Source organism: Mycteria americana, chromosome 2 (genome assembly GCF_035582795.1).
Source record: "Mycteria americana isolate JAX WOST 10 ecotype Jacksonville Zoo and Gardens chromosome 2, USCA_MyAme_1.0, whole genome shotgun sequence".
NCBI lineage: Eukaryota > Metazoa > Chordata > Aves > Ciconiiformes > Ciconiidae > Mycteria > Mycteria americana.
In genome coordinates this window covers 55457984-55485692 of record NC_134366.1, presented here as the reverse complement: position 1 = coordinate 55485692, position 27709 = coordinate 55457984, and the positions used below count along the sequence as shown (strand labels likewise).

The 27709-nt window shown below is 36.9% G+C and overlaps 1 protein-coding gene across 9 annotated transcripts in view; it reads left to right on the top strand.

The window, feature by feature from the left end:
• The window catches only part of BBS9 (Bardet-Biedl syndrome 9), a 326477-nt gene that overhangs the window by 35791 nt on the left and 262977 nt on the right, over nt 1-27709 (top strand). For all 9 annotated transcript variants that reach the window (XM_075493494.1, XM_075493495.1, XM_075493493.1 and 6 more), the window contains 4 exons: nt 12751-12925; nt 18143-18227; nt 20021-20204; nt 21231-21360. In XM_075493494.1, the coding sequence (XP_075349609.1) occupies nt 12751-12925; nt 18143-18227; nt 20021-20204; nt 21231-21360 (574 nt within the window). The remainder of the gene's footprint in view (nt 1-12750; nt 12926-18142; nt 18228-20020; nt 20205-21230; nt 21361-27709) is intronic.

Genomic DNA, 27709 nt, shown 5'->3' with positions numbered 1-27709 from the left:
AAAAGCAATCCAGCACAGAAAAAGTTTAGCAGACCAAAAAGAAAATTTTGAGTTATTGGATTCAAAATTCATTTTTTACACAAAATTAATCTGTAACGTCACCATGCATTACTGTGGTTGTGTGCTCTGTTGCCCCTTGTATAAGGTCAAATCAGATGAGAGTGTTCATAACTTAAAGAAATAACGCTGCAGCCTTGCTAAATTTTTGCATTTCTTTAACATGACTGAGTCTGATTATGAGCATGGTTTAATAAAGATAGCATGAATAACCCCCCAAAATTTGTTTGGTGACTATAGTGAATAAAAAGAACAAGGAAGGATTACAGCAGAAATAAAATCTATGCAGCTGCTCTTTAGTATGATGATTGATTGGAATGAAAATGTGTGTCATCTTGCTTACCTGCAAAAGTATGAAAATAATATTTTGCAAAGTTAGTGGCAAAGTAATAAGATCACTTGAGTATTCGCAGTGTGCTTCCAACAGTTTTAACATACAAGATAACAAATTGTTCCTGCTTGCTAAATCTGTGGTATCTTTGCTGAGATTGCCAAAAAGGAAACCAATAGGGATGGTGATTTTTTTGGTAGAGATGTAATTCACTGACTCATTTGACCACAAAGTAAGAGTTAGTCCTTTCTGTGTGTTGGTTACTAGCCTAGGATATATATAGACAAATGTTCTGAATGTGAAAAGTGGCTGTATTTTATTGGTGATTTTGAGGATATTTAGTCAAGCTGTTTATTTCTAATTTTAATGGGATATTTGAAACTTCTTGAAGAGGTATAGGTGTTGCACGTAAGAGTCTGTAAAGTAAAGTCTCAGTTTTGCATTGTAAGCTTCAGACTGTTAGACTTTGTTATAAACTATTTTTAATGAGTTCTTTGGATGTGACTTTAGTTATTCTGGAGAGCATTCTTCAGAAAATATTTTCAACAATTCTCTATCTCAAAAAATTAGTAAAGAATTAAAGTGCTTTGGAAAGTGCTTAGGAATCATGAAGCTTCTTACTCTAAGGAGACTAGAAATGGAGAAGTAGGAGAAAAGATGGGGAGTTTCACTGTGTTTTAACAGTGGGATTTTGTTACTCTGTTTGATTATAAGTTTGCAGGTCTGTCTTAAATGGAATTTTAAATATGGTAGATTTATTGTATGATGGTGACTTAAGATCCTACTGATAACTTTTGAAAGTATCTAAAATATTGCAAAATGAGGCCTATATTCAACTTTAATTGAGCTCAATGAAAGGTCTGCTACTGATTTGTGATTCATTAAAAACATCTATGTGCCTTAACTATTCAGTCAAAGGCTATTGATTTGGAAGGGCAACTGCTGACAGTACTTGTCTTTATTTCGTTTTTATTTGTAGGAGACTTGCTAGTTCAGTAAGATGTTCTATAATATGTATATAATGTATGACAGGGGTATAACTTCAGATGAGGGCAGCTTGACATTGGAAAGGTTCACAGATTAGAATTTCTCCTACCTTCTTTAGAAAAAGCGTGTGTCAGTATTGTAACACCTTTATGAATGCAGGGGCTTCAAAGAAGATTTCTGCAGTTGCCAGGGCTTGAAAAGTAGTAACTCAACAAGCTAAGGCAAGAAGCAGAATTTAAGGAAAAAAAATTCTCCCATTTCTTCATGAATCATCATTATTCAGGCTACATCTATGCATACAGCCATTCTCCCATGCACAGCTAATGTTCTTTTTCAAGACCCACTCTGTTTATACTGCCTATAATTAGTCTGGTGTATTGAAAAAAGAACAACTTTGTGTGATACTGCTTTCACAACTGCCTGACCATTTTCCCTGAGACTATTTCTTGAAGTAGATAGAAGCATCCACTTTTGAATGTGGGAAGAATTCTTTGCTTAATACGAATGTTATAATAAATAAATTTTAGTATTATAATCTGTTTAGGGGAGAAGACTTTATCTCCTATGTCTAACACGGTGCCAAATACCAGATTTCTTTCAGTAGTAACTTTGTGGGCTGAATGTTGCAGCTGTGATACTTTCGGATCTCTATACTGCATGTCAGTCTTTTGTGCTCCTTTGAACCACACTAGTATTTTTCCTAAGGGTCCTTCCACCACCTCAGGTCAATATGAGGCTTAAAGGGATCATTCCCAAGTTGCATAATTTAGCTATGTCATCTTCTGTGGTAAGAGTTGAATCAAGAATAAAGGAGTATATCACAGGTCTCTAAAGGATTGATTGTGCGAGTGAGGGCTTATTTGCCTTTGGAGATACTTCAGTAGTTCAAGATTCCCTTTCCATCTAAAATCCTCCTTATGCTTTATGGCAGGCAGAAATCTGCAAGAGGTTAGGTAGGAAGAATACAATATGATGGCTGAGAGAAGCAAGAAGATGCTTTTTCTCATGGCAGCTCTGACTGCATGCTTTACTCTGTCTTGACCAGTGAGGCTTCTTACAGAGTGGGCTGTTGCAGGGAGAGCATCTCTTGTGTTGGGACTTGTGAACATGTTTTACTGCAATACTTTAATATCCAGAAGGGATTAGAGAATAATTAAAGCTAACATCAGTAGAATAAGGATTTAGTGTTTTCCTTAAAAACTTTCCTTAGTTTCTCTTTAACTCCTATCCACTTGTCTATTTTTATTTCCTTCCTGTTGGAGTGATTTTTCAATTCCAGCAGAAAAGCACTTAGTCAATCTCAGCTGGAACATATGTACACTCCGTGCATCGTTTGGGATGCGTATATGCATTAGCATTGAGTGATGCAGGGCATTTTTCCTTTTCCTCTTTACGTGTGTTGAGGGTATTGCGCTGCCTTGGCGGTGCTGTCAGATCCTCTGGCCTAGAATGAATGGCTGCAGCTGGAGTCCTGAACTTTGAACCCTTCTGTACTAATGCAATGAGCAGCCACCGGACCACCAAGCTAGTCAATTCAGAGTTCTTTCTGAATGTACACTGACATGTGCTTCCTGCTTTGGGTTAGGGAAGTAACTGAAGACTTGCCTTTTACTAGGCATACATTGTTTTAAGAACTGCCCGACATATTTTCAAATGGTTTTTCCATTAGTCAGAAGTGATTCCTGAAGTGCTTTTCTCACAGTTGACCCAGATCTGTTTTGCTTCAGGAGCTACACTCAGCGGCAAGTTGAATTCTCCAAAATGGGTTTGAACTGGAGGAGACTTTGTTCTCTATGCTGAGGGAAATTTTGGGGGGCAAATTTTAGTGATGAAGGAAGAGGAAAACATATTTGCTTGTTTCAAGTCAGGACAGTAATTTCTGTTCCAGTGTGTGGGAACACAGTTTGTGTGTATCGCTTCACTGGTCAATGCACTGTGGATTTAACTTTTCTTTTGAAAAATTAGGAAAACATTTCCCATGTGTCATTAAAGGGCTCTTAGGTTCATGGCTGTCTTATAAACGCCAATTTATCTTTTTGTTTTATTTCATTGATGCTTCCTTCGGCATGAGGCTTTTGACTGAAGCTTTTGATTGCTATTGAAGGCAGTAAAGTTATCTCTGCTGACGTCTCCCTAAAATCTGTAACTTTATGAGGCTTTTTCTGATTTCTAATTTATCCCATTTGATACTGTAGTTTTCACTGCATGATTTCACATGGTGCTCAGGCCTTGTGATTACATAATGTACTTTTTATGAAAATGATGTGGTGCCAGAGGGGGAGGCTCAGAGTATAGGAAATCATGAACATACAAAAAACTTGAGCTCCAAAATAGCTTTAATTAGAAGCTTATTTCAAAGAGCTACCACCTGCCTCTCATTTTGGCTTTGTATTAGCTCTAAAAATATATTGTGGTTTAAAAGTGTGACGTAAACATATTCATATCATGCTAGAATAACAAAACTACAAAACAACAGTAGCTGGACTTGTGCTTAAAAGTAACGCTGTCTGGCTGAGGGACATTCCTCTTGAGGCACAAGCTGCTGAAACTATGTAGAGTACACTAAGTGATTCCATCTGATCTGCAGAAAACACTATGGGTTATATTTTCACTTTATAAATATGTCACTGGCAAAGCCAACTGGCTGCAATAAGCTTTTTTGAAATGGACATTTCTGGCTGAGTTTTTGGAAGACTGCATTTCTTAAAGTGAAACATAAAAACTCCATTCACTAGCTACACATTAAAAACAAATGGCCAAAGGAAATAAGATGACCTATAAAAAGCTGGGAACTAAGAGTTCATACACAATTTAATTTTCTTTAATTATGCTTTACATGTAATAGTTTGGATAATTGGAGTTTGATCTACTAGTACAAGCTAGTTAAAATCCAAATTTGAAAATTAGTGAGGAAGAACAACACAAATATGGTGAATAAAGTGGTAGGTATATTAAGAAGGGATGCTGTGCTCTTAAAGGCAAAAGGAGTGATTACTGATTCAGTCTTAGGTGCCCGATGTATATTTGTTTCTTCAGACAGTATGGTTCAGTACTGCAGTATGCTTGGAGATCATCGGAGGGCTCTAAAGAACTAGTCATGTTATGTCAGTCATATTCAATCATATCACTACTGTTAAAACTGGAGATATTTTAATAATTATGTTTGTGTGTGATTAGGGATTATGAATGTTAAAGATGAATGCTTCCATGTCTGAAATGACATGTAGCTTAATATATATTGCAGAAGGTGGTGTAGTTTTTCTATTCATCATTTTCGTGATGTAATGAAATTGGTAAGAATGATTGTTATTCATAATATACATGAGAGCAGAAGCTATTACTACTTGTTACTTAAGCAGTGACACCTCAAGACCTCTACTGACCTCTACTTTTTTCTGTTATTTGAATTGTGATATGTCTACTAGATTACCACTGCATATCAATTATATCCAAAGAATAGAAATTAACAACTAAATTGTATATTTTAGACAAGCTTAAACCCTGAAGGTTGTAGTCAGAAGCTGTCTAAAAGACAGCTTTTTCACTACCATCAGTATAACCAGAAGTACCTGAAATTTAATTCTATTACAAAATATATAAGATTCCCATGTTAGTAAGGGCATTCACTTTACAATTAAATGTGTTCTGCTTTTAATCTTATGATATATCAAACAATATTTAGAACTTTTCAAAACAGTAAAATAGCAGAATGGAAAAAATTTAAACGTAATTACTGTTATAATTTTTTGCTTACTTATTTTATGCACATTTTTTTTTCTGGTTTTATCTATATCTTTCTAAGGAAGAAAAGATGAAAAATAAGAAGCTTTAAGAAGCAAAGTACAAATGTGTTCTACTGTGCCTTTACAAAAAGTTTTTCAAGCTGATATCTGTAATGTTTTTGTCTTCAGGTTTCAGGTACCGGGAAGTTCCATTGAAGCTAGACATTGAAAGTTAAGGTTCTGGAAATAGGGCAGACAGCTGCAGATTTCTTCTGTAGCACACTGCTGATGGTAGGAAAATTCATAGGAAACTGTGGAAGGGGAGTTGAAGACTATCAACATCAGTTGATAGACTGATGACTACAGTCATCAGTTGAAGACTTACAGGGTTGTATTCTTGATAAAGGTGTAAAATAGAAGTGGAACTGAACAGTTAGCTAATGTAAAGTGTTGAGAGGGTTTTCCATATGCCTTTGAATGCTGAATGCAAACATATGTGATTTTGAGGTAACAGATGTAAAATAACCGTGGTCACATGGACACCTGCATTATGAAGCACTGTTTTCTTGCAAGCCAAATAAAAATGCTACTAGTTATTTCTAGTAGGCAATAACTGTATTTTAAGATAACTATACCTAAGAGACTGTCATGGCAACCAGTGAGCTAGCACGTTTTACTAGTTATCAGTGTTTGTACAAGTTTCTCAGAGTACTTTTACTGGTTACTCATAATTTTATACAGCTGGCTAACATACTTTTTCTAGACTGTATCACTGGTGTGAAAATAATGTCAGCAACTGTTGGGGAGTGGAAGCTGGGTATCATTAACATTGATAGCATACAAGTGCAAAACATCTCAAGTTTCTCTAATGGTTTCCACTGTTTGCTGATCAGGAGTATGTGATAGCTGTGAAATTTCACAGCCTAAAGGAACGGATATCTACCATACTGCCTTGGAGTAGTTCAGAGATGAAAGATAGAATGCCTTCTTTGAATGCCTTATTTGAATGATTCTTCTCTTGACTTCATCTAGTCCAATCCCACTTTGCAAGCAGGTTCAGCTAGAATTTGCCCAGGATCGTGCTCAGTTGTGTTTTGAATATGTCCATGGAAAGACACACCACAACCTTTCTGGACAATGGGTTCCAGTGTTGATGACCTTTGCAGTAAAAAAAGACAATCTTTTTTTATGTTCAGATAGAATTTCAAATTTCATGTGATACAGTTTTTTCCTGTTGTCACTTGTCCTGTAACTGGGTGCCACAGAGAAGAGTCTGTCTTCCTCTTGTTCATTGTCTCCCATTAGGTATTTATATGTGCATTGGTGAGATTCCCCCTGAGCCATCTCTTCTCCAGGCTGAACAGCCCTAGCTCTCTAGCTTCTCCTCATCTGAAAGAAGCACCAGTTCCTTAATCATCTTTGTGGCCCTTTGCTGGACTTGCTGCTGTATGTCCCTGTTTTTTGTTTTTGTTTTGGTTTTTTTGTTTGGGTTTTTTTTCTTTTTTTTTTCTTTTTTTTTTTTTTCTACTGGGGAGCCCAGAACTGGACCCAGTACTCTGGATGTGGCCTCACCAATGCTGAGTAGAGGGGAAGGATTGCTTCCTTCAACTTGCTGGTGACACTCTTCCTAATACAGCTTGGGGTACTGTTGGCCACCTTTGCTGCAAGGGCGCATTGCTGGCTCACGGTATAATTTGTCCATGAGGACCCCAGGTCTTTCTCTGCAGAGCCATTTTCCAGATGGTTGGCCCCCAGAGTGTACTGATGCCTGTGGTTATTCCTTCCTGGGGCAGGACTTTGCATTTCCCTTTGAACTTCATGACATTCCTGTCTGCCTACTTCTCCAGTCCCTCTAAATGGCAGCACATCTTCTGAACCTGGCAGTTTAACCAGTCTTCATTCCAACTCATTGTACACTTATGTAGCCTGGACTTGATCAGCTTATGGGGATGCTATGGGAGGCAGCACCAAAAGTCTTCCTAAAGTCAAGGTGAATGGCATCCACTGATCTGTCATCCACGAAGCTAGTCACCTCTTTGTAGAAGGCAGTTAGGTTGGTTAAGCATGATTTCACCTTTGTGAAATCACCACGCTGACTACTCCTGATCAACTTCTTGTGTCTGGAAATGGTTTCCATGAGCATTAGTTGCTCCATTACCTTCCCAGGGTTTGAGGTGAGGTTGACTTGCCTGTTCCCTGGATCTTCCTACTTGTCCTTCTTGAAGATAGTGACATTTGCTTTCTTCCAGTCTTTAGGGACCTCTTCTGATTGCTGTGACCTTTCAAAGATAATTGAGTGGCATTGCAATGACATCAGCCAGCTCCCACAGCACTTGTGGGTGCATCACATCAGTCCTATGAACCTATGTTTACTTTGTTTAAATATTCCCTAACCAGATCTCCTTCCACTGAGGGTAAGTCTTCCTTTGCTCAGACTTTCCCTTTGGTTTCAGGGGCCTGGGATTCCTCAAGACCAGTCTTACTAGTAAAGATGGAGGCAAAGAAAGCATTGAGCTCCTTGACTTTTTGTGCCCTTTGTCACTATGGCCCCTGCTCCATTGAGCAGTGGTCCCACATTTTCCCTAGTTTTTGTTTGCACATCTGTGTATTTGTGGAATCTTTTTTTGTTACCCTCCACAGCCCTTGCCAGATTCAACTCAGCTGGGCTATTGCTTTCCTAACCCCATCCCTGAATGATTATACAGTATCTCTATATTCCTCCTAGGTCACCTGCTTCTGCTTCCACCTCTTCTACACTATTTTTATGTCAGGGTAGTCAGGAGCTCCTTGTTTATCCTCGTAGGTGTCTTGCTGCCTGCCTTTGCTTGACTCTCTGCTTGTTGGGATAGACTGTTCTTGAACTTGGAGGTGATCCTCAAATATGCAACCAGCTCTCTTGGACCCCTTTTCTCTCCAGGGCCATATCTCAATAGATTCTTCTAGGCAGATCCCTGAAGAGGCTAGTCTGCTCTCCTGAAGTCTATGGCTGTGGGCCTGTTTTATGCCCTGCTCATTCCTCTTATGCTCCTGAACTTACCCTGATCATTCTCCTGATCATCTCATAGTCACTATAGCCAAGGCTGTACCCCAACCTTCACATCCTTCTTTCCCTGTAAGTATCAGGTCCAGCAGAGCACCTCTCCTGTTTGGCTCATTAGTCACCTGAGTTGGGAGGTTTCTGTCAATGTGTTACAGAAACCTCTTGGATTTCTTGTGCCCTGTTGTTGTTCTTTTTACAGATACCAGGGTGGTTCAAGTCCCCTATGAGGACCAGAGCCACCAAATGTGAGGCTTCTGCCAGTTGTCTGAAGAGTGCCTCATCTACATCTTCCTGATCAGGTGGCCTGTGGCAGACACTCATATTGGTCTGTTCTCTAATCCTGACCTGTAAGCTCTTGACCTGACCTGGCTCATCACCTGTCCCTAGGCAGAACTCTGTGCATTCTGAGTGCTCTCTTGCTAAAAAGGGGCAACTGCTCATCACCATCCTGGCCTGCCCTTCCTGAAGGGCCTGGATTCATCCATCTTAGCACTGCAGTCATGTGAGCTAGCCCACTATGTCTCTGTGATTCCAGTGAGGTTGTAGCCCTATAACTGCACACAGACTTTCAGTTCCTCCTGTTTTTCCCCATACTGTGTGCATTACTGTAGAGGCATTTTAGAGAGGCACTCAAAAAAGCCATGAGAGCTTTCTCTATAAGGCTGCTGTTCCATGGGCACGCACTTACTTGGAGTCCTGTGCTTGAGGTGATTCCACTTCAGCCCTGTTTTGTTGATTGCTATGTCCCTTTGGTTCACATCATCCCAGGACCCTTTGCTTGCCTACACCATCTACCACTCCCTCACTTGATTGTTGTAAAATCTCTCCCTCCCCTGTCATTCCTAGTTTAAAGTTCCTCTTGCTGAGTTGGCAAGCCTGTTGGCAAAGATACTTTTGCTGGATTTAGTCAGGGGATCCTGTCTCTTCCAAACAGCTGTCAATCCTCAAAGAGGGTCACATGGTCATAAAACCAAGCTCTGTTGCTGATACCTGTCATGCAACCAATTGTTGGTCCACAGGATTTATCCAGTCTTCCTCATGCCCTTCCCCTTCCTCCGCAGGATTAAGGAGGAAAACCACCTGGGCCCTCATGCCCTTAACTATCACCCCCAGAGCCATGTCACACTTGATACTTTCCAGGTCACCCCTGGCAGTTGCTAATCTTGTATGGAGTTATTTGTATGGGGTGATGATTCACTCATCTGAAACTTTTTTAAAAAATTACAAATTCAGGATGGTGTCCAACTATCAGCTTAACAGCCATCAGATAAGTACCAGATCTGGCTTGGGAGTGGGGAGGAACTATGTGACCTGAGCAAGGGGAGCTGGAGGCCCAGAGGGAAGGAGGTGAGCAGGACTGTTCCTGCCAGCAGTAGCAAAACATTAGATTGGTTTTGCTTATTTGTCTACTCACAGCCTTAGTGTGCTTCACGTGATACTCTTTGAACTTGTGTAGTTGCTACAGTTCTTTTATGAATACCTGCTTTTGCTTTATTTACACTAATAATAGTTGATAGTGTCAACTGTTAGTGATGAAAAGCAGGACATTCAGAATTGTAGGAACCTTAATATTAAATAACTTTCAAATTCACATATGCATCTTGCTTTATTTTTTAATTGAAACATGTAAGGTACTTATTTATAGATCACTCTCACTAATTTCTGAATTGTATGTTAGTACATTGCAGTGTTCTTGGCTAGTACTTCAGAGACTCAGTATAAGCAGCAAACCAAATGTTCATTCTGACTATGATCAGCAGTTGCTGTAACCTCTTGAATACCACATATTTCAGCTGCAGAATATCAGCTACAAGTTACAAATAAATCAAACAATTCTGGAATCTGTCCTATGAAGAATATTTTAAAAGGGTAAATTATTCTTAAAGACTTAATAAGGCTGCTTTATACAAATAATTTCAGAGGAAATGTACTAGTTATGCATCTTTAAGAGGTGTGGCTATATATGCATATCTAATGTGTTTTTATACTGTAGAATGTTTCTAGTTTTATAAACAAATAATTCTAAGATTGGACAGAAGCCCTAGACCCTGCTTTATAATGTAAAAAGTCTGTGTAGAAAATCCTAGGAAAATCATAGCTCTAAAACAATTGGTCTGTTTAGAAAATGCTTTTGGAGATCTATGTCAAACCCATAATTCTCTCAAAATGATTGCATTTAGTCACAGGAAACATTTCTTCATTGACTTTTGCTGTTAACAGAGGTAAAGAGTTTACATTTCCTAGAAGGATGTATGACTTCAATCTGCATGTAGAAGACATTTAAAATGTTTCACGTTTCCAGTGTAGTGGTACAAACTTCAGAATGTTATAGATTAAACTTTTGAGACTTAAATCATCAAATTGAAGTTGCTAGTGACAAGTGGTCACTGCTTTAATGAGCTGCTATAAAGATGATATATTTAAATTTTCTCACTTGCAGTAGTAGGAAAAACCAAAGATATATTGGTTTGACTTCAATATCAGGCAAAATCTCAGTCTGACTACTTTTGAACAGTACTTTAATGATTTCCGTGTCGAATTGCTTTTCTATAACATGTTGGTTTATTAGTACGGATTCTGACATTTTTCATCTTAGGAAGATGAGTTTTCATTGTTTCTCAGCTAAGTTTCTTTTTGAAGTCACCAAGGATTCTTGATTAATGGAGTACTTCTCTCATGTTTAATAAGGGATTTTTCTAATGTTGCATAAAATTATTTTCTATATTTTAACTTATGAATTTGTCAATTGGAAATGCTATTGCTACCTTGCTAAAGCAAAATTTAAGTGTTTGATATTGGCAGTTAATGTTATCCCTCAAAATGTATGCACTTTAGGAGTTTTCAAACAGACAAAACCAACAAAACTCCATTAAATAAGAATGACGTTTAAGGTTTTCAGAAAAGGTCTATGTAGAACATAAGGGAAGAAACAAGTGTTGTGATTAAGTGCTTAAAATGCCATCGGTGTTACTGAAATTACACTGTTGAAATTGCTTTGCAGTTCAGTATCTATGTAATCATTGGTGTGAAGGATTGAAGTATTTTAACTTTTTCACTAGAGGCTGAGAGACTCAACTTTGCCTCTACCAGATGAACAACATAAATTACACTTTCAAATGTCCTTCCTTTCAAATGGTTGATATTTGCAATAGGGTTTATAGAACATGTAGCGAATTATGTACAGAATCTGGAAAGAAGGATGGGAGAACTTGATTTTTAGAAAATGGGAAAATCTGAAAAAGGGGTGAGGGCGGGCAAGTGGAAAGGACCTAGCTGCTTTACCTTCCTCATGTTTTTTTTTCTGTTCTTACCCTAAGCTAAATTTTTATGTATGTTTTAATCACAAGGACAAGTAACATGATGTACTGCTGACCTATTACACTACTATTTATTTTTAAGTAGTTGAAGTTTCTATGAAGAATCACAGTGGAGATGAACAATGTTTTGCGCTGTACTTTACATTTGTTGCTTTTTCAGATACTGAATATCACTTTGACCTTTGTTATCTTTATCGAAGTGTAAGAATGAAGTTGTAGTCTATTTTTGTTTTGTTTCACCTTCCTGTGTTAGAAAACAGTTCTTAAAGGATTGAGGATGGGAGCTTAGGGAACAGACAATTTGTTTGGGTCCTTCACGCATGTAGACTAATTCCTGAGACAAAACGGAATATTTTAATGGAGGTGAATAGACATTTTGAATTACAAGTATTTCATGTTGTGTTTGCAAGGTAGGGACTTATCTCTGAATTCAGGAGAGATACTTCTATCAACTTCAGAAGGTGTTAGTCTTACTGGTATAGCGCTCTCTTTGAATGCATGCAAAATATTGTTTGTTTGAATTGTTACCCTTGCATATGAAATGCAGACTGTATAATCAGCTTCTGATCTCAGAGGTCTTCAAAATGAATTTAGATTGGTATACTTGAGGCATGACAAATCATGTCTTAAGTCATGTCTTGAGGCTGCTGAATAATGGACAAGGCTTGAAATAATTTACTCCGAGCTGAATTTTATTTGTTTGGGGTTTTTTTAGTCCTGTTGGTAACACTGAGTGGGCCTGTTTTGTTTTTTCTTTCCTTGAAGACAGAAGATGTGAATGCAAAGTGCGGAAAACATTACCATTGTATTATTTTCACAACGGTACATATTTGTAGGACTTTCTGTTATGTCGCTTAAGTAGACTTGAAAGAGTAGAATAGGTTATTTTTAAACCACAGTTGTTATAACTGCTTGTAAGGTGTAGAGGCATTTAAGAACCAGAATAATTTGGGGTTTTGGGAGTATTGAAACATTTCTTTAAACTAAAATGGTAATAGTTATATCTTTAGAAATTTTGGTTTGAAATAAAATATCTAACTCTCTTTTTCTCTTAATATATTCTGAATGTTATTCCCCCCCAAATCTAGTTTGTTTATTTTAGTAAGTAAGCTTTTATTGAGGCTGGAGTATTTAGTGTTCTTCCTCATAGTAAACACTCATGTAAATTAAAATCAATCTTATTTTTGTTAGGATTACTTATGAGTACAATTTTCATTTACTAACAATTCTAGGATTAAAACTATATAAATAACATTGCTTTGTTTCCTTTGTATTTCTTTATTTTGTTTTCCTTAGGTCGAGATCTGATATGCATACAGTCCATGGATGGGATGCTCATGTTGTTTGAACAGGAAAGCTATGCTTTTGGCCGTTTTTTACCTGGTTTTCTTCTTCCTGGTCCCTTGACTTACAGCTCTCGGACGGATTCTTTCATTACAGTGTCTTCTTGTCGACAGGTTGAGAGTTACAAGTATGTGTTCATTTTTAGTAATTATAGCATATTTTGGTGCTATCAGTTAGTATGTAAACAAATTAAAACTAATCATGTCTAATTTTTATTGCCTTTGCTAATAGTGTATCCCAAAGCAGGTGATCGGTTGTTGCAGGAAAGAAAAAAAAATGTTGTATGTTGTTGAGTGATTACTGTCTCTGTACAGTCATAGAAGAAAGCTTACTGTGTGTCCTGAGGACTTTGTGGTCCTATTTTATTTGTATAAATGTATTAAGTTTACTAGCTTATCAAGGCACATCATGTTGTCCTGCAAGTGCCAGGTTTTTCCCTGCTTCAGTTCAGTCTAATCTGTGATTTCAGTGTTGTCTGCACTATACTGCTTGAGCAAGATGTTCCTTCCAATTGGTTCAATGCGATTTTTATTTTGATGCAAATAAGTGTTAGTGTAATGAACCTGTTCAGTTTTCAGATGAGATTTGAGACAGGGCTTTGGCTTTTGTGATCATAGGATCCTCTTAAAGGAGTGAGGGCTGGTGGGGAGAGATGGAATCCACCTTGACAAAGTGGCAGAGGAGGCCTGTTAACCTCTTTGACTGCTAGGCTGAGGGATAGGTGCTAAATCCAGCATGTAAGTGATGGTACAGGGTATAAGGGTCAAATGCACAAAGGGGGATGCTTTCATAATACCTTAGAGGAAGTGGGATGAGTGAGGGCCCATATTAAATACGTATTTACAAACACCTACAGCCTTGGCAACAAAGAGGAGGAACTAGAAGTTGTGTGTGCAGTTAGAGATGTGGCAGGGTAGCTTGCTCGACCAGGGTGCTGTAATTGATGACTCCAGGCTCTTCAGGGAGAAAAGGCAGACAAGGGGGGAACTTGTGTTTGTTGTGGTTTAACCCCAGCCAGCAGCTAAGCCCCACACAGCCACGCGCTCACTCTCCCCTGGTGGGATGGGGGAGAGAATCAGAAGAGTAAAACTGAGAAAACTTGTGGGTTGAGATAAAGACAGTTTAATAGGTAAAGCAAAAGCCGCGCACACAAGCAAAGCAAAACAAGGAATTAATTCACTGCTTCGCATCGGCAGGCAGGTGTTCAGCCATCTCCAGGACAGCAGGGCTTCATCACACATAACGGTTCCTGGGGAAGACAAACGCCATCACTCTGAGCATCCCCCCCTTCCTTCTTCTTCCCCCAGCTTTATATGCTGAGCATGACGCCATATGGTATGGACCCTTTGGTCAAATCCCTTTGGTCCGTTGGGGTCAGCTGTCCCAGCTGTGTCCCCTCCCAGCTTCTTGTGCACCCTCAGCCTACTTGCTGGTGGGGTGATGTGAGAAGCAGAAAAGGCCTTGACTCTGTGTAAGCACAGCTCAGCAATAAAGAAATCATCTCTATATTATCAACACTGTTTTCAGCACAAATCTAGAACATAGCCCAATACTAGCTGCTATGAAGAAAATTAACTCTATCCCAGCCAAAACCAGCACAGTGTTCACCATGGAGGATCACCTTGAATACATCGGGCTCTCTTACTCTGCCACCATCTTGAGAGTTTATCAAGCATCCATCTGTTTAGAATCAGATGGGTGCTTGAGGAAGGGGATGTTGTGGTGGATGCCTGCTATGAAGCCCTTTTTAAACAAGAATTTTCCCAGTTGCAGGCCCTTGTTCTCATGGAGAACTAATGTCTGCTGGGAGGGCAACATAATGGACTTCAGCAATGTGGGAGGTTTCTGAGGTGTGTTAGGGAAAACTTGATGCAGGTGCTAGACCGCCTGGCTAGGGAAGATGCTTTGCCAAATCTACAACTCAGAAAGAAGAAAGAAATGTTTGCAGAAGTAATAGTCAGCATCTGCTGTTGAATGTTGCAGACATAGGCTGCAGTGACCATGAGATGATATAGATTAAGATCCTGAGAGAAGTGAGGAAGATAAGCAGTGGGCTAAAGACTGTAGATTTCAAGAGAACAGACTCGGGCTTGTTCAAGGAACTGGTAGACGGGATCCTGTGAGAGGCTGCCCTGAATGGCAAAAGGGCTCAGGAGAGCTGGTGAATCTTCATGGATATCCTTCTCAAAGACCAAGAACAATCCATTTCGATGTTCAAGAAAATAAGAAGTAGCAGAAGGCAGCTTGACTGGACGGGTGGCTTCTGACTGAGTTCAAATGGAAAAAAGGAGATGTATGAGAAGGGAGTTAAAATGGACTACTAAGGAGGAATATAAAACATCATGTGGACATGCAGGGGATGGGATTGAGAAGATATAAGCTTGGTTAAAACTTCTACTGGCAGAGGGTGTGAAGAACAAGGACTTCCACAGATACCTCAGATGTAAAAAGGTGGATCCAGGAAATTGACCCACTACTAGAACAGATTGGGCAACTTTAACAAAGGCGTGAAAAGACCAAGGAACTTAATGCTTGCTTTGCTTCATCATTTTTGCATTAAAACTGACAAGGTCTGCTCTTAGGCCTTTTGAATCTCTGTGCCTAGCAGTAAATTGGGGTGGGGTGGTGTTTGGGGCAGAGCTACTACCCATGATAAAAAAAAAGAACTAAAAAAATGGATGAAAAAGTGGCAGAGCTGTCAGGTTTACAGAGTAGTAGTTGTCCACAGTTCTAACTAGCAGCCAAAGATGAGTGATGTTCCTCAGGAGCTGATACTGGAGCCAGTATTTCTTCAACATCTTCATCCTGGACAATAGGACAGAATGCATGTCCTGAAATTCAAGGATGATGCCAAATTGTAGGAATTGTGATATAAAGAGGGTAGGGCTACCATTCAGAGGAACCTCATCAAGCTGGAGGAACGGGCTGACAAGTACCTTAAGGATTTTTTTAGGGATAATCATATCAAAGAAAGTAAGAATGCCACTTTTTATAGATTATGCCTTGGGAATCTAATCTGGGGAATGTTAATCTAACACAATGCTTTGTCACACTACCTTGCTCTATCGCCTGAATTTCTCAAGCAATACTCTTTTTATTATGCTGCTTAAGCTTGATCAGATGGTTTTTAGATTCTGAATATTGCATGAGCAGATTATAGGTGTCATTTATTGTTTTCTTAATAAAGGAGAAGATATATGTGTTGCAAGTAAAAGTAATTTAATAGAAAATTCATATTTTTCCTAAGAACTAAATTAGAGTTTATTAATATTGGTAAGGAATCAAGAAATATTTTTTTTAAAAAAGAATAGCTCATGCACTTTCATTATGTTTAGATTCTTGACTTTTACCACAAATGTGGCTAAAATTTTTCCTCAGTCTGTCACTGATTCACAATTGTGCTGTCTTTATTGTAGGAAGGTGTAGTTTTAAAGGAATTCTTCACTTGGATTCTGGTTATTGGTCTTTAGTGCCAAGTGTTAAGATGCTGGAGTACTAATCTCTAGTGTGTGTCTGAACTATTAGGACATTAGAACAGAGTTAAGTAATCCTTCTAAAATGAAGGAAATAGACATGGTAAAGAGAGAAGAGGTTATTTTTACGGTTGTATTAAACATGTTTTTTTCTTATTATAGTAAATGAAAAATATAGTAGTTCTATCTAGTCTTTTTAGCAGAACAAGTTGCCAAATTTCGAATTATCTGTCTTCCTATAGCTCGTACAGACCAATGCCTTCGTTTGAAAGCAGTATTTCTTGTGTTGATTCTGAATTCTGTCAAGATCTAAAAGCAAAATGCCTCTTATTTAAATGATCGTATACTTGATGTGATAGCTGAATTGAAAGTTTGTGTTGGTCATCTGTGGCTTGAGTTTTTTGTGAGGAAAAACTTGTATGCAGGTAGTTGGTACTTAAACGTCAATACATATTGCTGTTCAATGGGACCTTGATTTGAAAACTATGTATTAGTCTCTGATTAGTTAATAAAATGATAATGTGCTAGCCAAGACTATCAATAAAATATGGTGAAAAAAGAAAATGTTATTAGGTCAGAATCTGTTATTAGGTCAGAATCTTTTCTCATAGCTGTGTGAAACTGAAAAAGGGAAGTGAATTTGTTCATATAGAGGACACTTAAAGACATGATAATTGTACTAAAAGCAGCTTATTTGGTATTTTAACTAGGTTATGGCATTCACCTTAAGCAATTAATTTTTTTATTCCAAGTACATAGTAAGTAAAATAATTTTAGAAACTAAAATCCTTCAGTAGCAAGCACCACAATACGTGCCTCTGAAATGTGAGGGCTGCTGGTGTCATCTTTTTAGATCTATAACTTTGACAATATACAAAAAATATGTACTTTTATTTGTTAGACATTGGAATTGGAGCATTCAGAATTGTGTTGGTTTGAGATTAGGAGCTGATGGCATTCCATGACTCCCAGAATTGAATGCTATCTTTTGGATAAGTTTTTTGTTGGTTGTTTTTGTTGTTTATTTCACTTTTGTAGGAAACTTCAGTATTTTACAGATTACCTAATTGCATACATTGGAAACAGGGTAGTTCAGTAACTTAGGATACCAGCACAAATTCAGGAAAGAAACAGTAACAGAAGAGTCAATGAGGACACAGTTTGAACACTGAGGATTGCACAGGTGTAAATGAGGACAGATGGATGTGTGGAGCTTTTATGGCAGTTGACATCTTTTGTTCTGAAGTGTTCATTGCAAATTTTTCTTAGTGTGGTCAGTTGTCAGTTACAAAATAATAAAAAAACCCCAAACCCACAAACCTCCCATCTTTTGCTAGATGTGCCACCTACTGGTGCCAGTTTACTGTTATCTCTTGCATTGGAACCACTTAGTTTACTTAATGGATTGTGCTTGAGAGTGTAGCTATTAGATATAGCAGATTGTATTTCAGGGTAGTTTAGGAGGTTTTTTTAAAGCTTAATAAGAGCAAAAAAGTTTATTTTTTATTAGAATCCTAATTTCACAATTTGAAAATATGTTGGTTTCTTGCTTCTGTCTTCTTTGTGGTCTAGATTTCTATCCTCCAATATATTTATCTGTTGAATTTATTTTAACACTACATAAAATCTGAATAGAAATGTTTGTTTTAATTTCTGCCTTTGCACTTAGCTGTTATCCTACAGTGATATTTATTTTAACATCTTTGCTGATGATAGATGTGTTGCAGTAGGCTTTCTAACAATCCTTTTAGACTGTGCTTGTACTGTGTATGTATACTCGTAATATGATAATTATATTTTTTACTTAATGTAAGGTTATTAACTACAAAGATATATTTTATTTTTTCACTTTTTTAAACTTCCTATAACAGATACCAAGTGCTGGCATTTGCGACAGATGCTGATGAAAGACAAGAAACAGAACAGCAAAAAATTAGTTCTGGAAAAAGACTTGTGGTAAAATCTATTTATTTTACATAACCTGTATGGTACACTGCATACATGTTAAAAAGACCCACGCTAAGTAACGAATGGAAACATTGTCTGCTGACAAAGGACCTGATCCAATTGCCATTAAAGGCAATGAAAAGACTCCAGTAGATTTCTTTAAGATTTCTTTGGGCCTCAGTTGTTTAAGGTTGGGCCTTAAAACTCACTGTTGTTCTAAGGAGGGGGAAAAAAAAAAAGAAAAAAAAGAGAGAACTGTGTACTGGAAATAACTATTTCTAAGGTGGTCTTTGTAATACAGAACCTAAACTGTAGTCAAATAGATAAATAGGTACACCTGAAATATTGCTCCTGTTTTTAATTTAAGTCTGTTTGTGACTTTGTATTGGACTTAAAAAATTAACCTCATTCTACTTGGGCAATCCTTTGTACTTAGAGAAAATTCCACAGTGAAAAATGTTTCCATAAATAGTCAGTATCCTGGACGGTCTTTGTCAAAGACCTGTGGATTCAGTGGTCTTCAGGAAGTCCCTGTGACTAAGTTGTTTAATATTTGAGCTGCCTCCTATTAAGAGGAAGAGAGTTTCATTCTCTGTGGTCCTGCAATGAAATTGCTTGTCTGCTAAATATACTATGTAAAATGCTAGATTCAGCATATTTCAGGTATGACAGTAAAATGTTGGGAGAACATCTTCCTTCCAGTGGCTAATCGTAGAATTTTTTCAAACTGTAAGTCAGTCAGAATCCTACATTTTGAATTAGGAGAAGACATAGTTTTTAAATAAGAAATTTGGAAATGTCATCAGATATGCTGCAAATTAATTACATTTTCTAAATCTAAAACGAGAAGCATACATGGAGACGAATGTAATAAGCCTGGCTTTTTTTTCCCCTTTGAGTTTTAAGATGGCACTTCCAGCTTCATATATCAGATATGCCAGTATGTTTACTAACACATTCTGTGTTCTTTAAGCAAAATGATTGATGCTGTTCATATAGGAAGTGCTGACAGTTGAACTTCGGTATTTTTTGACTTCAGAAATTCTGAATTTCTGTTTAACCAGCTTGGCAGCAGTCAAAAGCAGTTTTTGCATGTGTGAATTCGTTGAAATTTCTCAGAGGAGCTGAAATAACAAACCAATGAAATGTATCAATAAGCAGTAGTATTGTTTAAAGATGTAAGGATATAGGCAAGGTGGGATTTGTAAGTAGTTCCTTATTATATTAATGTATGTAGTTGGAAAAGTAAACAAGCTATCATATACACAAACATTCTTCAGACTGAAGAGTGTACATTAGTGACTGCAAGCATTAATATTGGCTTACACACCTAAAACTTTGTCTATTTTTCCATTTACATGTGTTGGTAGAATAAGTTATCACCTTTTGCTCCCTAACCTTGCCCTTAATATCTAAGGACATGTACAGAGGGAGATTTAAATGATTCTAATACTCTGTTCTTGGATTTAATAGTTAAAGTATAAAGCATTTTCATTTTGAATGGAATGTGTATTTTAAAATTTAAATATACTTAAGTGAACTGTATAACCATCAATTCATGACTATTTCAAAAAGTGGGTTATGTTTTTGCTGCTTTACTCTCACAATAAGGAAAGTCACCAACTGCCTTCAAAATAAGAGCATAACTAATATTTTGTCATTCAAAAAAAGACCTTGATTTTGCTTTTCTGTCTATGTTAATGATATTCATGTAACTTGATGAGTTCTAAGCCTTCTCTATAAGTTTTGCCTTTAATATGCAGCTGTCAACTGATCTCTGGAGCATGTTTTTTCTTTTGAAGGTGGATTGGGTTTTAAACATCGGAGAGCAAGCACTGGATATATGCGTTGTCTCCTTTAATCAGGCAGTTTCTTCTATTTTTGTGCTTGGTGAGAGAAACTTCTTTTGCCTTAAGGATAATGGGCAAATTCGATTCATGAAAAAGCTTGATTACAGTCCGAGTTGCTTCATTCCTTACTGTTCAGGTTTGTAAAAGAAAAAATCAACTTAACTTCAGCTTGGTTACTTTTACAGCTAAGAATTTTTTTTCCACTGAATGAATATATTTTTCTGAATAAGCTGTTGATTTGTAGAAAATCTGTGGAATCGGAGCCCTCTGTTTGGATGAAGCAGGTTTATTTTCAAATGTTACTTAGTGTGAAGTGTCACAATTTTTAGAATCTAAATAGATATTTTCTCATCAGCAAATTGAGGTACTTGTCTAGTGTTTGAGCAAGCTTGCCCAGGCTACCAAAGCAACAAACATGGAGGAATGAGAGGTTTTTGGAACAGTAAACTAGTGTTTGAGGACTTTTGTCATTTACTGATAGTTTAAAAAAAAACAAATAAAGTGTACTGTTAGGAGATGAAACTAACTTATTACATTGTATGGAAGAAACTTGGGTGGATGCCACTATAGAACTACAGATTCTTAATACCTATCCTATATTAATGTTTCAAAAACTATCTGATAAATTTTTGACACCAGGTCTTATTTTAGACTTAAAATATAATTTTAGGCTTTATGAATATGATCTTAACAATCTCCACATTTTATACTTTCTGATTTATATTAGACTATAAATAAAACCGATAAATGCATACACCTTTAATCAGTATTCACAGGTCAGTGAAGTAATGAAGAGTATAAGTAGCTGATATTTAACCAATATGTATTTTGTCATATCTATCCTGGCATGCTAACATGGCAATTATGAGTCTTTGTTAGTCATGTTTTAAATTACCAAACATAGCTGGCTAGAACCTTGGAAAGTTGTGGCACGTGTTGTGTAGTATGCAGTTGAGATTGGTATCCATAATTAATCACATATATACTTTGTTATTGTCAATGTAACTTTCATAACTTTTGACACTTTAATTATACTAAATTAATTTATAACAAGTAATGGCTTAAAAGGAAAAGAAAAAAGAGTGTAGTGATATAAGCCTCAAAGAAAAGTACTGGCTTTTGAAAATTTTTCATCCTAAAACTGGTTTTATATCTTTAACAGTGAAAGAAGGAACAATAAACACTCTGGTGGGAAACCATAGTAAAATGCTGAATGTTTATCAAGATGTTACACTGAAATGGGCCACTCAACTTCCCCACATTCCTGTATCAGTAAAAGTAGCAAATTTACAGTAAGTAACTTGTTAAAGTTTACTTTTCTCAGATTAATTTCCAGTTGTGAAATTTGCTTGTAGATCCTAACAAACAGTTCTGAGGTATGTAACAAATAAGGTGACTTGTAAAAGGAAAATTCAAAGTGTTTTTTCTTTGTTTTGTAAAATACTTATTTCATTAATGGGCATACTGTTAATTCTAGAAGAATACTGAAACTGCTGTACTGTGCTTTAGATATTCTGTTTTTCTTGAGTGAAGGTAGAACCTGGGGTCTCATACCTCCAGTGGAGTAGTTTGTTCTTTAAAAGAATGAAAAGTGAAGCTTTTCAATCTGGTAATATCCTTCCCTGAGACAGGAAAATAGGAAATCTCACTGAAAATCTGTTCTTCATTAAGCATTTAAGAGCATATGAATTCCAGAGATGATTTGTTGGAACAGATTATTCAGTGTTAAACTGTGGAAGTTAAGGAACCATTTAAATTGCTCAGGATTGCACTGCAACAGACCAAAACTTTTTGTAAAATACACATAAGACAGGTCAGGGAAAATCTGCTTGGGTGGGGGGCTGAGTGTAGAGAAATTATGACAAATTGATAACTTCTGCAGAGTCTGTCACTGAAATAAGCAAACTACAGAAAAGTTCAGCTAGTGTTTTTACAATCCGGCTTATGCCTGTACTGTGTGCCACTGGAGCTGTAATAGGTGCTGGCTGCCCAGTGCCTGTGACTGTACGGGATGCAGTAGTAGTGTCCTGGTCAGGTAGATTACTTCTGATCCCCAGCAGGCTTGTGGCTGCTGTGCCAACATACACTGGATTGTTGAATATTTGATCATAAGTTGTGTGTTTTATCTCATAACAGATGAAAATGCAACATCTGACTAACTAGCTTTACTGACTTATGCAGAGTAATTTGAGGGATGTTTGTGTTTTGTTTGGTACTAATGGTTACCTAATGATTTTTTAATAATTTATAATTTAAATTTTTTTAGACTCTCTGGAGAGAGTTGTGCTGGCTTTCATCCAACAGGTCTTACAAGTAACATATAACAAATAGTCTCAGTGGGACAGTTAGTATAAACTAAAAGTTAATTATGCAGGATATGATAGTACAGCTTTTGAAGTTTGGAAAAAATGTTTGTGTCAGAAAAAATTTGAAAAAGGCATTGATTTTTACAACAGCAGATTGTACTAATATTTGTATATACAATTATTTGTTTGGAAACTCATATTATTGAACCATCTGTTTCAATAATGCCTCTAAGAAGTTTACCCAGAATCTGCCTGTTCCATGTGAACTTTAACACTCAGTAGTTTGATCTTAGTGAGAATTTTGAGAGCCTACTAATTTGTCCCAGATCGTTTTACTAGTTGGATTCAGAATTCCCACAGACCTACTAATGCTAGGGTTTGGTTTGGGGTTTTGTTCTGTAGAGGGTGGAGAGACAGCAATCTAGTTATACAAACCTCTTTATACAGGTATTGATAAATAAAGGAACATCTGTGTGTCTAGACCCAATGGCCTGAAAGGCAGGGAGAAGTCTAGGGCATATGTGTTTCAGAGCTATGCTTCTTCTGGCTTTCTGTTTAAAAATATGCAGTATGCTTTTACTTCTTTCTGACATTGAAAATAAAGATGAGCTAAACAGCAAAAACTGTAGTAAAGCTTATAGAGGTAGTAATTTGGCTTAAACAAAATAATATGTTTTTTTTTTAAAAAACAATTTGAAAGGAAATTCCTTGACCCAATGTGATAATGATTTTCTAATACTCCACTTGAGAGACGCCTCAGTCTCAGTTGGGGCCTCTGGGCACTACTGTAACATAAATAATATTAAGTACTTTAATAAGCATAGACTTGTTAATCCTACACTGCTGAGAGATTGAAGTGCCTTAAATATGACGTATGTCAGTTAATTACTTTCACATCCTTTCCACTTTTATTGCAGTAATACTTACAAAGTAAATGGAGCATTCTGAAAGCAGTTGTCTCTACATATCGTATATGTTCATCTGTATTTTCTTGTTGGCATAGTGTCTGTTACTTCTAATGTGTCGCTCTGATTTGCTGCCTCATAAAGGCAGTCATATACTTTATCCTGTAATCTTGATAGTCTACTTCTAAGATCAACTGTTCAAGTGCTTTGGAGAATTCCAGCTAAGTAACCTGTGTTTCTAGTGTGTGCCCCGCCTTATTCTTTATGAATTGATTTTTTTCTCTTACAATAATGTGAAATACAGTATTTCCCTATTGCAATACCAGTATGTAAATAATGATAATAACATACTACAACATTTGGGATTAAATTCCAGCATAAACTGCTTGATTTCCATCACATTTTCAGAAACATGCAAGGAAAATAGAATTGAAGTGGTTACTTATAATGTTTTTGGTGAGGTGTCTCTGCACTCTAAAAGTGATGTATATTTAAGCTGTTGAACTACATTTTTTTGCCTTTGGTTAAAACCTGAGTGTTCTCTGTCAGGAAATTGGAAATTTCCTATAAAAGCTTGTGGTCAGAAACGTGAACTACAGGCAAAAATGTGAGAGTTTATCTTATTCTGGGTTTTACCTGAAGATCTCTATAACTATGATCACTGAACTGGAAGTTCAGTTCTAATCATTGTCTCTTATTTTGTTAGAAGTTTATATTCTGGTTCTGTTAATGTATAGTAGTTACTAACTGTTTATAACATTGTTTTAATGTCAAGGGGACTCCTACATGCTTAACACTGCCTGGATTGCTTCAGAGGTATTACCACTTACATTGATAATTTGGATTAATTTAAACTGCTTAGGACTTTGTTTCAGCACAAATTCATCTTCCCTTTGATAAGCCTGCTTGGACAGTTACATTTTTGCATGCCCTGTGTTGTAATCTTTAAAGTTATGGCTATTCTCACTGAAGCTGAAACTCTTGAAGAAAATGGTTTAGGTGTTCTGCCTGAGTTGATTAAAAAACCCCGAACAACCCCCGAAAAAAAAACAACAAAAAAACCCCTTCTAGAGTGCTTTGAAAAGAAACTGCCCATATGCTGCAGTTAGAACAGCTGAAATCTGGGAAGTTGCACAAAGGAATTACAAAAATTCCTACTCCTCTCAAATTTTCAGTGTTGAAACGGTAATTGTGAGCAGCAGTGTTTACTTGGTATCCACCATAGTTATATAAATATCTTCTTAGCATTGACTTCAAAGTCCATTCCCTTTTTTCTTGCCCTTTAGTTTCCATTTTTCTATTTCACCAGAGACCTCTTTTCTAAGACCTTCCTCATACCTCCACATCTCCTTTGCAAAGGAAATTTCATGAGCAATGTCTCTTATGTTCATAGATTATCAATTCTATGAATTTGTCACTTGTTGATGCTTCTTGAGACGTGTTAGATTTTTCTCTCTCTCTCACTCTCATAATTCAGGTAATTGTGTGGGGAGCAAGCCCAAAGGAATGTGGTTCCTACATAGAGTTCCTGTTAGCTAAAGCACCTCGTATGAAAGTCATTTTTTCCCTGTTGGCAGGGATTTGAACCTGTAAAGGCAAGTGACTTAATACTTGCCTACCAAAAAGATGGGTTATGTTTGTCTGAATCATCTGAAATAACTTGTTCAGGAAGTAGCAGAAAGTCACTTTTTAAGGGCCTATCACAAGTCATATTTGTTTTTCTGTGCCTGAGTTATCCTGTCTCTATATGCTTGACCATAAAAGGTCCTCGGAGTAGATTAAAATACTTAGACAACTACTTTTCTATTTATTTGACACTAACTCACTTGGCAAAGCTGTTCCTAAGAGTACCATGTTTTAATGGCTGATTGATTGCACTAAGTATTACTCTGACCTGGCTGGCCTGAAACTAGAACATTATGTTAAGGTGCGTTCAGTCTGAAGCAAAATAGCTCATGTTGCTAGCCTCAGGGATGTTTCCATCACAAACATCTGAAATGCCACTGTGGGTTGAGTTAAAACCACATAGATAGAGCGTTATAACTTGGATGTAGTCTCAGGAAAGGGATTTCTGTTTTGATCACATTCAAGTTACAAACCTGTTTTTGCAATGGGAAAGCATGAAGCCTTTGAATCAGGGACTTTGTTTCTTCTGAACATTTTTAAAGTTCACTAGTCTTAATTTTACCACTTGGTTTTGTTTGTACGCAGCCTTCAAGTTATATCAGATAAGCCTGTGAATGCTACAAGGTAGCCTGACTTTTTTCTTTTAAACTGGAATAGATGGCAAACTTTGTAAAATACCTCTTTTTTCACGTCAGTATGTCATGTTGCCCCTAATTTTGATTCTTTGTAGTTTTGGCTATCCATCAAGAAATGAAGTCTGGTGGTATCTATATGGCAAAAAAATGTTGATTTCATGTGGAATTTATCAGCAGGCACAGTTCTAACAGCCTTCTCTGAGGGTTTAGGGGATGTGTTGTGGGAAAGATAATTCTTCCCTTTCTATTTAATCTACTGGGGACTCTTACTACTTTAGGCACCAGTTTATCAGTGAACTTCATGTTTAAATGAAGGATATTTTCACCTTCAGCCACACTGGAATTTGATTAGAAATATCCAAAAGAAAAAGCTTTAAAGCCAGCTCTGGTGCTTGTCTATAGGTAATTCGATGCTTTGCATATGTGGTGCCTCTTGCTTTTAGGAGCTACATCTAGAAATTAGAATATGGGAACCAACTTTCTTTTGTGAGCATTTATATATACTACTATATCTGTGAGTAGAAGGACTGTTCTTCATGGAAGAAGCAAATAACCCACAAAATGACGTGTATGCCTTGTAAAATGTGAAGTTCCTTTTATTACAAGGGGTTGACAGGTACGGACAAGTTGATGAAAGTTACTAGAATATTTGCTTTCACTTTCATTTATTTGACAGATAAATATAATTGTACTTGGTAATGGAACAGCATGTTTTCTGAAGAGGAAATATAAAGCAGTCTGGAAAGGTTTTTTGTCCAGAAGTAATTTATCACCTTTAAAGAATAAGAATTTCTGAGTTTCTTAAAAGATTAAATTTCCAGAACCCAACTTTTTAGCTTGAGTTAAGCTAGTAAATAGATTTTCATTATTTGAGATGGTGAAAAAATAATTTTCTTTTTTAAACAAACGTAACTGTTGAAAAGCCAGGAAATAAAAGTAGACTTTATATGTTCAAAATGGCAAGTGGGGCTACTTAGTAAGCTTTATCCACACTTCAACTCTTTATGAACTTCAAGTCTGCCTAGGTTTATACTGAGGAAAGATCCCATAAAAATAACCCAGGGTTCCATGTCTTCACCACTGATTCTGTTTTGCTCAGTTTGCAATCAAGAAGTGATTTTTTTTTGCTAATTGCTAGCACTACAACTGACTATGGTATTTGAAATTTACTTAGGTATTTTTTTGCTATTGCTTGTCCAAGTATGATCACTGTAGACTTGACTATAGGAGTCATGCCTGAACTCCTGACATTGGTGTTGGGAACGACCAGCCCATTAAGACTGTATCACATAGTAATGTATTTATCAGCCATCTATTAAAGCCAGCTACCCATAGGCTATTGGTGTTCATGTTTTGACTTATGCTGTTACGTATTTGGTTATGGATTCTACTGAATTAGAGACTTAAAGTAATAAATTCAAAGTTGCATTGGTATAGGCTAAGATGCAGGAAATACTGCAGATTACTGAATCACTTCAAAGTTATTGACTTAAGATGCTATAGTAGTGTCCAATTTTCTTACTAATTGTACGACAAAATGAAGTAATTCAGTAGGTCTAAAATTTCTAATGTTGTTCTTGTATGAGTCCTTCCCCTTGCAGAAATAATAAAGAAGCAGAGACTATTTGACTAATGAAGGTACCGAAAATAATTAATTTCCTATGTAATCATGTTAATTAGTGTTTGAATATTTGTATTGTCCCATGTGGTACTGGTAGCCATGGCTACTGCACTTTCCTGTCTCTTGAAAAATCCCCACTTGTGTTACGGTTACACAGGTGCATTACAAGAGAGTATTTTACAATATTTTTAAATACTTACAAGTTAGTTTTGGAGACAGTGACTTCTAATTTGCTGCAGCAATAGTCTGTTTCTATGTGCTGAGTTATCATTTTACTCCTAGCTGCCTCATTCCTTTTTTCTTGCATCTTCTCTAATAAAAGCATGTGTAACATGCATAACAGATGAGTAGTGTAAAAAGATGTGTACAGTGTTGTTTAGTTATCTAGTAATTTCCAGCCTGTTTTGCTTGAAGGTACTGATTTTTTGCTACCTGTCTTTGAGTTTTCTATTTTTGTAAAGAATGCATGTGGCATGCATTCTTTATAACCAGAGATGACCACTTGAGGATACTTACAGATGAAAGTGGGAAAGTTTTTTGGCTTGATA